A 12,621-nucleotide genomic window follows, 5' to 3' on the forward strand; every position below is an offset into this window, starting at 1 on the left:
CGTGTGACAGTGATATTGATGAGTGGTTGATGTCAATGTCAGTCAACCCATCATCGATGAAAGAACAGCTGTATCTTATCCAAACTTGTTTCATCCCCTCCATCATTATACCCACTTTGGAATATAACTTTATAAAGGAGGAAGGTGCATAGCTTATGTTCCCTGGGAGCAGACAAATGAAGGACCAACAGTAATTGCATCTTTGAACGTTTATTTAAGATGTGGACAGTGTGCCATATGAAATGGTATGGCATTGGCATAGAAATATTTGGCAATAGAAGACTTGGCCACTTCTTGTGGTTGCATATTAAACATTTCATTAACACTAGTGGTCCTTTTCTTTCTTCTTTGATTCTCACCATCTATGTATTAGGTAGGCAATAACACACTAGGCTGCATAAACCCTATTGGCATTTTATTATTTCTTGCCTCACCCTCCATGTCTATTACCCTTTTACCCTGTCTATTATGCCCCCAAAATGAGAGTGAACCCTTGTGGCTGCCCTTATAGTCCTCTTTGCACAAATGACAGCCATATTTCCTTTGTCCCACACCTCTCCCCCTCAACCCTCAAATTTTTTTTCCTGTCTTATACTCTAGGGCCTAAGCGTTGTGGGAAGAATCGAAAAAATGACAAAAAGTAGATGATTTTTCTGAATAATTTTTGAATGGAAATTGTGAAAGGATTAGTTAAGTCTTCAAAATCAGCAGTTAAAAAAAATAGTATACATGAAAAGTGACAAACCATGACCAATACAAATTATGGTTAATCTGCAGTTTTTAAAACACCAGTAAATATTTCCAGTATAATCAAGCATCTGGTTGTGGATTTTATTGATGTATCATCATTTTTGCTGCTCCAAGTGTGGAAGACTGCAAATATGTTTTGGTGATGTCTTTGTATAATGACACTTACTAATTTGCCTCTGAGAAGCTTGGTGAATGAGTCAGTTAAAAGAAAAGGCAAGTTGTGGGTCATTAATTATCAACTGTACTTTATGAAGTAGCCTGTGTATTTTCTTAATTAGTATGATATAAGTTTCCTTCCTGAAAGAGGGCATGGACTGATGCTTTAATGGTTTCAGGCTGCAGGAAATAAAGCTTTTCAAGCAGGTAAGCATTCTGAAGCAGTGGAGCATTACACGGCTGCATTGGCATGCAATGGTGAGTCGTGGCCTTTCACGGCAGTTTGCTTTTGCAATCGAGCTGCGGCCTCCCAAGCTTTGGGGCATATTGCTGATGCTATTGCAGATTGTAGCCGAGCTATAGCTCTTGATATAAACTATCGCAAGGTTTGTGTGCATTTCATAATCTTCCTAATCTATTTTTAATTTTACTCTGTGTTGTAGAAGTAATCCAGATGTATATTAAAATAATTGTATTTTTCTTGGTGTTTCTATTTTCTATAATTGGAGCTTACAAGTTTGTGTTTATTGGCATTTCCTACATCTATGGAAGCAGTTGCCTCTCTTCACTTAAAATGTTATTGTTATTTCCCTTGTATGTTATAGCACTATTCTGTGCATACATCCTTGTAACTTATACTTCATTCAATGGATGAACATTAATGAAATAACTGTACAGGTGCATGTGCATGTGCCAGGTTGGAAAATCTAACAGGTGCATGTGCACAGAAACAGCAGGCACAACTTCTTGAAATGCTAAGTAGAGAAAAAAATATTTATTGTCTGCAAATGAACTGAACAGAGTTAATGGGACTGTTAAGTACATCACATAGGGTGCTCTGAAGCAATATCCAAATTTACTTTGAGCTAAGTAGATATATTGAAAGCTAAATACAAATATGATAAATCTGACTTAATGGAGTCCAGATGCAACAACGAAAGCATTGCTTTGTGATAATTAGCAGCACTCTCGTTTGATCTCCTACAACAAGGTAGCTCCTTTTCTTCATTTGTCAAAAAGTTCAGCTCATGTAAAGAAGTATCCAATTTGAAAGATATGGAAGTGTGACGTAACGTAATGCTTGGTCATCAAATAGTCAACAAGTCCACAATCCCCATCTCTAGAATGGGTTCGTCATTCATCAACTGTTGACTGTGTTGGTAAACAGATTTGTCACTGCGATTTCGTTTACGTAACTGACCCTGTTTTCCAGAATAGTAGTGACAACTGTTCCAACAGTTGGAGAGATTGCGTTGAAAATGCAATCTTCCTCTGTGTTTGAAAGGGGCAGCTTCCTCGTATGATGCGGGTTTTTGGATTTCTGTGTACTTTTAAATTGAAAGTACAAAAATGAGAGAAAAGAAAACTAAAGAAAGATGACTAACGAAAACCCCAACTGTAGATATACAAATACCATTGAGTTTCACAATGAATAACGATTACAAATGGGGTTTAAGCACAAGATAAGTTTTGATATGCAACGACGAAGAAAGAAAGATAACAATCTCAACATACGAGGAGATAAGTTACTTTTACACATTCAACTTAAGATACCAAGAAATGACTATCTCATTACACCAACTGCATGGATAACCATTGATTCACATAAGTATATAAAGGGATCACTAATTCAATGTATGATTAGTTAGTAACAATAACTCAGGAGATCATTTAGAACATAGGAACAAATGCATCCTTTATTATCTTTGTGAGATTATTCAATCTTAGAAACCCTTCTATACATTGTGCAAAATCAAAAGTCATTTCAAGTTTCTCTGAAAATTTCTGCAGAGTTTCCCCCTTGTAAGAGTCCCCTTTACATTACAAATGACCTTGTATTTGTAGGCTTCACAGGATAACTTCCTAGTACTAACTTTGCATTTCGGGTTAGAAACTACCTCGTTTTTGTGCAAAAAGAGATTAGTTAGAAACCTCTTGTATTTTGTGCAAAAAGAGTCTATTTTCTAACCTTTAGTTACAATGAGTGAGGTAAGCCACTTTTTACAGATTGTGAATTTTAAAGTTTGTAACAACCATAACAGGGGGCTAAAAGGTCTTAGAAGTATGTTTTATGTTCACTGTAGCCCTCAGGATAATTTTATCTTAGAGTAATTCAATGTGATGCTTATATCTTATTTTGAAGTCTGTTTATTTCATAATCCTGCCCAAAATTTTTGTAGAACGTGCATTAATGATATCTTATACAAATATTCATTTGCAATTTTGATATTTCCGTCATCTCTCCAAATTCGTTATATACATAGACATGAAAAATGTTTTTTGTAAATTTTGTTTTTGTTTTCTGAACTTCTGATAAAATCATGGAATACATAAAGCTAACATGTCATAATATCATATGTGATTTGAAGATTTCATCTACATATGACAGTTACATGTAAATGACAAATGCCAAAAAAATGGATCATTCTATTCATATTTCCAGGTTGGGTACTAACTTTGCACTAGCACATTAGTATCCCAATTCAAATGATAAAATGAAATACAATGGTATATGATATAACAAGTGAAGACTTAAGTGGCAAGTGTATAGGCTTGGGCTGATAGCAATTAACAAATGGTACAAAATAAATCTAATGGAGAATGAGCTTTACAAATGGTAAATAGTGTTCTGCTTCTGTGTGCTTCACAAATGCTAAGTCCTTAACAACCGTAACGTCATAGCTTTGGACATTTAAACACAATCATTGTGGTCAAGATCATTTGGATTTGGCAACTTTACTAATTACTTTAGTAGGTCTCCTTCTTACTTGTCTTCTGGTTTAGTTGCATCTTGAAGAAAAACATCCAACCCTTCTGTTGATTGAGATTAATAATTTGGTAGTCTTTGGATGTAAAATATGTATGATACTGTGCTGCAAGTAGTTTTTTCCTCTATTGTTGGATCAATTGAGAACCTTAGCCTCTTCCACATTGTACATCTTTGTAACAGCAGCAATAAACCAGTATTGTCTGCTGGTGTAGGGATTCTTCTAGGATTCTATTCCTGCTGTTTTAGATTAGATGCATAATTAATGAATGAAGTGGTGTGGTATTGTCATGCCTATGCTGAGTGATGGATGCTATCATCATTGAAAGGAACTTTATTGGGGCTCCTTTTTGTGAATGGAAAGCCACATGTGGTGATCTGCACTGGACAACTAGGATGGTTGCACGGAGCAAAGCTGAATAGTCTACCCGGTAAACTACCGAGTTATAATGAAAGTGCAACAAAAACACACTACATATCATTAAACACTGTGTCACAAGGTTCGAGTTCGAATTCGTGTTTGACAACAATAAAATTCGGATGAAGTTCGGCTAGGTCAAAAAATTCGAAAAAAAAAAATCATCATTAAACTCGCCTTATATAATTTTTTTTTTTAAATAAATAATAAATCCATAAAAATAATATTATCTTTTGAATACAAATAATAACTACATCAAATTTAATATACTAAATAATACATATTTTATAGTTTAATATATTTAATAAAAAAATTAAATAAAAAATCTACATTATTTAAAACATAAAATAAAGAGATTAAATTTTATTTAAAAAACTAATATTTAAAATAAAAACAAGTCTTAAAAATTAAATCTAAATATTTAAAATTAATAGAGAAGCCGACCCTTCTCCAAATGTAAATCATAAAAAGTTGTGCTATTTCTATAATCGGCAACCCTATTTCTGTATTCTAATTTTTTTCTGAAGCTTTCGGCCACTTGGAGTATAAGGTTTCGCTCCCGTTTTTTGACATTGAAAAACACTGAATGAAAGAAACTTTATCCCGTTCAGCGATGGATTTGCTTATTCACGCTGTTTGATATTGGAAAGCGTTAAAAAATCTTTCGAAGGTGAACACAATCACGTTGCTCAACATGAAAAACCCTAAAAAAACGTTTTTATAAATATATTTTATTAAACAAAAACTATGCCTTTAACTCGAACGAACACAGAGCGAGTTTTAATGAATTTTTACTCGTGTTTTGGAGTTCGCCGAATTTCAAACTCCATGGCTGAAATTCGGCAAACCCTGTGACATAGAAATTTAGACATACATGTACACAATGAGAGAGAAAAATGATACTCTTTTATTCAGTGACAACAAATAGGTATGGTGCATACAATACAAGAGGACAAGAAAACTAGAAGGCTAATAATGAAGATTTCTACAATCAGAGAACCATGGAAAGCATTTCTTAGCTAAGCTGTCTAGCTGGAATGTGTGTTATGCAAAATTTTCAACGTTAGGGGCTGATTACAAATGTAAGTACAATCACAAGGATGGTCAGTGGTCAGAGCAATTGCAAATCATTTTGGTTTCTATCATTTTGGCGTGACACAGTGACAGTGCATGGTAGATTGGTGTGTTATGCCAACTTGTGGTTAGCCAATCATGCTGGGTGCTTGCTGAAGTGTTGCTTGACATATTGCTTACCTACAGCCATGATGGCACTGAAGTGTAATGCCAAGATCATGGTGCATCTTTTGAAGTAACATTGGGCTATTTGGCACTGTGCTATGTGGCATTGGTAGCTGAGATGATTTTGTGGCTTAGCTTAGATTATGTGGCTTGTTATGGTACCAAAAGTTCATAAATATCACCAAATGCAAGAGAATCTGAATCTGTCTCTGATAACATCAATTATAGGGGTAAAAGTTCATAAATATCACCAAACGCAATAGAATCTGAATCTGCTCACCAATCATTATGCAATGGTCAATCATTGTTGCACGTCTTTATTTCCTGCAAAACTTTCCTCAACTCTCTCAACCTGAACCTTTCATTGTAAAAAACATGTTCTGCTTCCCACACCCGAAGAATCTTGTCTAATAAAAAATAAGAGATAGCAAATCTGATTACAATGGGCTTGAGTAACTCTCTCTGTGGTTAGAGGGTATGGTGATTGCGGATAAATACATGCACATCTCTAGCCACTTTCTACAACGTCAATATCCGATCAATCTTTGCAACGTGTCCCTCTCAACAAGTAACCCTGTTGATGTGCACTCTCTGTAATCACTATAGAACTTGAGAAGGTCCAACCTCCTCTATTGAAACACAGAATCTCAAAATAGAAGGTTAGTTTTTTGTGCTTACAGTTCAATCAGTGGCTCTTAAAGTAGGAAAGGTCTTGTCAAAAATATTACTGTTACATTGATAATGAGTGGTCAAGTAGAAATATGTGTGAACTCATCTGTGATAATAGGCCATTACTCCTCCGTGTTCACTCCGTTTGTTTCCTCTGCAAACTAATCTTTGACATGATTTTCTAGCAGTGCTCCTAATTTGGTTTCACTAGCAGGAAACATATGAAGGCCTTGGTGCCTAAGTTTTTCCAACATCTTGTAAAAATGAGATTGCATTATTCAAGGATGCTTGATATGGTACATCACATTTGTGAATCATAAATTTCACATTATGTGCTTGGTGTAGCCTTCTTTTAAACAGAAAAATTTCCCACTTGGACAATTTTGCTTTCAGTGTCTTCCCATTCGAGAAGAAGACCGTCTCCTTTGTATGTGTGCCCCACTTTCTCTGTGGATGAAGTTTTTCTATCCCCTGAAGTTTCACCAGTCTATTCTAATCTAAGCACATCAGCTTTTTGGGAAAGATGGATTCATCTATCTATGATTCCCCTTCGAATGTGCATTGCAAATATTAACTTAGTAGCTTTATGGCTTGACAACTGGAAGTGTAAATGGAATTCAACTCCATGGGTTTAAAACAAGAAAACATTGCAAATTTAACCCAAAATTTTAAAGCATGGCAGTTTTGTGAAAATGTGAACATGTGGGTTATTCGATAACTCATGTTGTCAATGTGGCTTATTGAATAACCTGTGTTTTTTTTCACATTTCTTTTTTGAAAATACATGGGTTAGACTGGGTCAAAGATGTGCTGATTAAGCACAACTAATCACATGTTTTTGCTTTTTAAGTTATAAATGTTACTTTTCTAGCCATGTGATCTACCTGTATTTTTAGGTACACGTGGAAAGTTTGTTCACATGGTGCACCAAGATTTTGGGAGTTCATATCTGCCCTTTGCAAAGTGATTAAAATTGTGGATGGACAAAATTCTGGAGTCTCTCCCTGCTGTCCCACTCTGCATCTTGGTTTCTCCTTTCTATCTGTGAGTCCCTGTAGATTAACTATTTCTTCTGGATTAACTTTTTATTGGAGTAAGGTGGATAGATAGTTTGGATTTGTTTTTTGAGATTTGGAAATTTAGAGAGAGAAATCTAAAATTCTACATGTGAATAAAGAAAGAAAATGTAAATTGAAATAAGTCAATAGCATAAAGAGAATAAAAAATCTAATTATAGACAAAATAGAGAAAAAGAAAAGACAAAATATTTAAGAATGTAGTTTTTTTAAGTCAATCTCATAGTCTGTTTAACTTTATATGATTCCTCTGCCAATGTGCAATGCAAATGTAACCCTCCAGCGCATTTGGTACACCTGAATTTTTGTGTCTGTAGAAAGTCTGTTCACATGGTGCACTGAGGATCGGGGATTTACATCCACCCATATAAAAATTGATTAAAATGTGGATGGTTAAATTAAAGCAATTTAGTTTCTCCTGCTGTACAACTGTCTCTGTCTCCCCCATCTATCTGTGAGTGCCTCTCCTCGGAGATTCATTATTATCTCTGGATTAACTTTCTCTTTGGGGGCAAGGTGTGAAATGTAGAAACACAATGAAATCTGAAAATATGCATATATGAATAAAGGAAGAAAATAAGTTTATACAGTTTCAATGAGTCAATATCATAAACACATAGTAGCAAATTATAAATCCAATTATGTTTTCTGTGGTTATAGTTCTTTGAATGGTAGAATATTCATATCGTACTATTTGTTAAGTCCACACATTTTGGTTTTGCTTAAAATCATTTGCAAAATTTTAGTCTTTATAATTATTTAAAAATGAATGACATCAAGTTTACACAACAGGCTAGTAATATAAAAAAATTTAAAGGGACTCTACTGTGCAGAAATTTTCAGACTAAGTCTTTGAATTATATTTCACCTTGTTTAGAAAGCGAAATAAAGTAAAGTTGGCTTCATGTCCATGTAATGCATGCAAGATTTTATCCTTTTAGTTTTTATATTAATCTTGGTCTTATGAAGCAGGCAATATCACGGAGGGCCACTTTGCATGAGATGGTGCGTGACTATGGACAAGCTACTAATGATCTTCAACGGCTCATTACTCTTCTGGAAAAACAGCAACAGTCCAAAGGAAGCCAAACTTTAGGATCAGGGAGCGTAAGTATCAGTACGCAAGATCTGAGACATGCTCGTGACCGATTTGCCAAGGCAGAAGAAGAAATGAAAAGGGAACATCCTTTGGATCATTACTTGATCTTGTATGTCTTCTGCTTTACTTAATGCTGATTAAGTCTTGCTGCATCTGTTGTTTATATTAATTCTGGTTTGGCCTCATGGGTATGTCTGATATTCTGTTTTACAGTTGACTTTGTTTTAAGCAATTAATAATTTTGGTGTCAAATAGACAAATATAGGTCATCTTCTCATACACTTCTAATTGATTCTCGGCCTGTAAGTGTTAACTTATTTAATAATTCATGGAGAATGTGGTGAATACTGCTGTTAACTTTTTAGTTTTGTCTAGAATAATGTCAAAGATATGGTATACATACTATATAGAGACTGCAATGCGTTATCTTATTAATGGTCTCTCCTGATAATATAAGCAACATATATTTATCTCCAATTTCTGTAAGAATATAAAAGTGCAAAAGCTTAAACTGTTTACTGCTTGAAATTCTGGACATAATTACAGAAAATAAGACAGCTGCAAATATGAACTGCTGGGACTCAAATAACACTTTTCAAGCAATACTCGATGCGATGAAATTCCCTTCTTGTAGCTCACACAAAATTAGTGGATGTAACTTTGGCCATTTGCCTGCCTTTCATACCTTGATCCCTTGAGGTCCTTAAGTTAAAGCTAAGCGGTGAAATGCGAATGTTTCACCCTGCTGGTAAGATATGAACATGAGTAGAGCACATTGAGATGCATGCTACTTTTCATACATACAAATAAAGTTTCAAACGATCAATTAATAGACTCAGTCATCATTCTAAATTTTGCGGTGGCCACAGGGCAGTTCTTTTTTGATAATATTTAATTAATTGTATGCCATAATGCAAGCTCATTAGATTCTTTGGTTCACTTTGGCATTGGCTCATTCATTCATGTAAACTGCCTAACAAGTGCCATGAAGCTGGTTATAACTCTGAAGGATCTTTATTTATTTCACAGGGGCGTCGAGGCTTCTAGTAGTGGTGCTGAGATCAAGAAGGCTTATCGAAAAGCAGCCCTGAGACACCATCCTGATAAGGTAAATGAAATATCGATCATTCAATAAGTGCATACGTGCTGGGTCTACCATAAAAACCAAATCTGCAATGAAATACATGGTTATTTCTTTGCTATAGTGTACCTAATTTCTTTTGTTACAATGCCACAGGCTGGACAGTTTTTAGTGCGAAGTGATAGTGGTGATGACAGCCATTGGAAGGAAGTAGGGGAGGAGGTTAGGAGAGATGCAGAGAGGCTATTTAAGATGATTGGAGAGTCGTATGCAATTCTTTCAGACTCTAGTAAGGTTTGTAATTGTTCTCTTGAATTTGGTTGGTTTGGCTGCCAGTACTAACAGTTACATGAATGCTGGTTCCTGTCAACTTCAATTCTTTCCTTCTAAAACAATTCCAAGCATTTTCTCTTTTCATGATTTTCAACTCAATGTACCTTTAGCAAATTTTAATGATTGAAAATACATAATATTGTTTCTCTAATGTAAGCATTTTCTTCATATGAAAAATCATGCTAAGAAGTTTGTTTGACTAAACAGCGGCTGCGCTATGATACTGAAGAAGAGCTACGGAAACTACGGACACGAGGAAGCAACAGTGGATCTGAAACTGTGTCAGAAGCTTATCGCTATCAGTATGAGAAAGGCAATAGGCGACAACGTGAGCGTTGGGAATCATGGAATGGACATACAAGCCAATACCAGCGCTGGCAAAATGGCCCAGATGCTGCACAACCAGACACTTACGCTCGCTGGGCTTCAAATAGCAACAGATCTAGTGATAGATCTAGGTGGGATGATTGGGATGATAGCTGAAGCAACATGTTCGTTGATGGCCTATTATATAATTGGAAGCACCTATTCATGCCTTTATTCTCATGGTATTTTTTGTTAGCATCAATTTTGAATTGGTGTATAATATAATTTGAAGCACCTATTCATGCTTCTATTCTCTGGGTATTTTTTGGTAACATAAATCTAAATGCCATGCTAGAGCATGGGTGGTTTCTTGTCTCTGGTGGGGCTATGCATGTAACTTTTCCTCTGGGATGTGGGCTCCTACATTAGTACAAGAGTAAAGCGCTGGAGTGGAGTTTTGGTTCTTCAAAGCACCATCATAACTCTCATATTCAACTTATCAGGTGATGGAATGGGAGGCGTGGCAGATTTGAATTTAAGCTTCTTGAATTACAAGAAACTGATGGTTCTGAATTTTACATATTCAATGTATGTGGAAGATTGTGAAGTTTTGGAGAGTTTTGTTTAATTAGTCTGCAAAATTTGATGTTATTTGGTAAATGAGTAAAGCCCCCTTCTCAAATGACTAAAGTTGTAAATCAAATTTTATGGGGTCTTGAGAGCAGGGGATCTTAAATTCGAAGATCACATGTATAGACAAGGAATATAACTGTTGCATATGTTTTAATGAAGCTGATTATTTGTAGATTCTTCATCCCGTTTCATGCATGTTTCTGTCATTTACACACATTAATGTTGGGGTGATGGTGGAGGGTACAAAAGAGTGGATATTTTATGGCAACAACATCAATTGCCATTTCACAATGTTTCTAGTGTATAGTTATTGATTAAATATATTGAGTAAGTACTTTTTTTCCATGATTATTTGTAACTATGGGACATGTTGTCGACGATTTGTTATATAGCAGAAAAATGTAAAAACAGTTTTAAGCATTCACATTGCTTGAGAACAAATAAAGGTACTTAGCATGGTGAATGAACTTTTGTCATTTCTAGCAGCCAGGGTGTGTGGGTGAATTCATCTTATTTCATGATCGTCTGAACTGATTTGTGGATGTTAAGCAGGTGCAAGTAGGATAGCATTTGTAAGATTGGAGGGAGAGATGCTCTACATGCACTTAAATATTCAGATGTTTTATTTTGTGCATTCAGAGATTTTATGCATGATCAGTCTCAAAATGATAACTAATAGATTAATCTGGAACACTGAAAATGGAACTATAGGAAGGGACATCTAGGAAATAAACATGTATCTATAAAATATTTGTTAGGTTTAGTTACCAGCATTATCCTAGATTGAAATAGATACGTTACAAATAACAAGACCAAAATGGCAAGGGTCTCAACAAAATGCTATTCTAAAAGCTAAATTTTACGTTAGAGAATACATCATGTGCAAGCAATTCAACTTGTCAAGCTCATCATCAATGAAGACATGCCTAAAAACATTCAATATTTCTGCAAGACAAGTTTCTCATTTGACCCTTGAGATAGTGTTTAAGGCTGATGCATTCACATACTCTAAATGCACAATACCAGACAACATGCATTACCCTAGGAGGACACCCCTTCTGCAAGAATACAATCTTCGTCTACATTTGATTTACAAGAGATGAAAAAGCCACATTGAAGAATCACCATGGATTCCATAGGAAATGGTTTCTAAAATTTAGACACATGCAATTTTGACAAATTGAGCCACATATTGATATACTTGCATGTTAGACCTATCTACTTCACAATGCTTGCTTCTTTGCCCACATCACATCCTATTTCTAGAAATAGTATCTCCTCACCAATGTTATCCAATTGATGTGAAGTACCCATTTGCCGAAGATTGAAAAGCCTATCTTTAGCTTCAATCACGTTAACGTGTTATCCTTCCATTGAAGTTGCAACAACCAAATGATACCTAATACCATCCCTAACTTTAACGCCAGCTTTCTTCTCGATAATTTCAATCACATAACTGCTTATTTGAATTGCCATCTACACATGACCAAGAGTACGCACTCTCCTCCATCTAATGGTGGCATGATAGAGTTGCATAAGAACGGGATCACTACCATGTTATGGATGACCTTTGCACTCACATCAAGTTGCATATTAGTAAGCACTCAATGACCTATGCTTTAAATCATGGTCTCTAAGATAGTTTTGTGACGCTTCTAGAGATTTTCTATTGGTACAAGTCAAGGACTCTACATTAGTCTTTTTTGGTTTGGACCCTTAAATGCTTTAGAAGTGAGCATAACATGTAAATCTAGTGGTATTGGTCATCCAAAGAATTTCAAAAAAGCGTTTCTTTTTATTTTAAGTGAAAAAAACAAACAAAAAACATATAATTAAAGATTACATTATAAAAAAGAAGATAAGTTGTTCAATTACAAGATTGATAATAATTACAAAATAAAAAGACTACAAATCATCATGAGAAGTGTTTTAATATGGAATTTGTGGTTGGTAGATTTTGAAGTATGTCATCTTTGTTGCATGCAAGATTTTTCTTTGGAAAGTAGAAGTAGAAGATGTGATTGAGTATTTTTTCATTGTTGTGGTGATGTATTTTGGTATCATCTTTAGTAGAGATTTACTTTACAAATATTT

The 12,621-nt window shown here is 35.0% G+C and overlaps 1 protein-coding gene across 1 annotated transcript in view; it reads left to right on the forward strand.

Moving 5' to 3' along the window:
• The window catches only part of LOC131057699 (uncharacterized), a 41,308-nt gene extending 30,607 nt beyond the window's left edge, over positions 1 to 10,701 (forward strand). Inside the window, exons 7-11 of the mRNA XM_057991848.2 lie at positions 1,086 to 1,292; positions 8,048 to 8,283; positions 9,204 to 9,282; positions 9,412 to 9,549; positions 9,796 to 10,701. Of these exons, the coding sequence (XP_057847831.2) occupies positions 1,086 to 1,292; positions 8,048 to 8,283; positions 9,204 to 9,282; positions 9,412 to 9,549; positions 9,796 to 10,071 (936 nt within the window). The 3' untranslated portion in view covers positions 10,072 to 10,701. The remainder of the gene's footprint in view (positions 1 to 1,085; positions 1,293 to 8,047; positions 8,284 to 9,203; positions 9,283 to 9,411; positions 9,550 to 9,795) is intronic.
• Positions 10,702 to 12,621: the final 1,920 nt, after the last annotated feature.

This window comes from Cryptomeria japonica, chromosome 10 (assembly GCF_030272615.1).
Source record: "Cryptomeria japonica chromosome 10, Sugi_1.0, whole genome shotgun sequence".
Classification (NCBI taxonomy): Eukaryota; Viridiplantae; Streptophyta; class Pinopsida; order Cupressales; family Cupressaceae; genus Cryptomeria; species Cryptomeria japonica.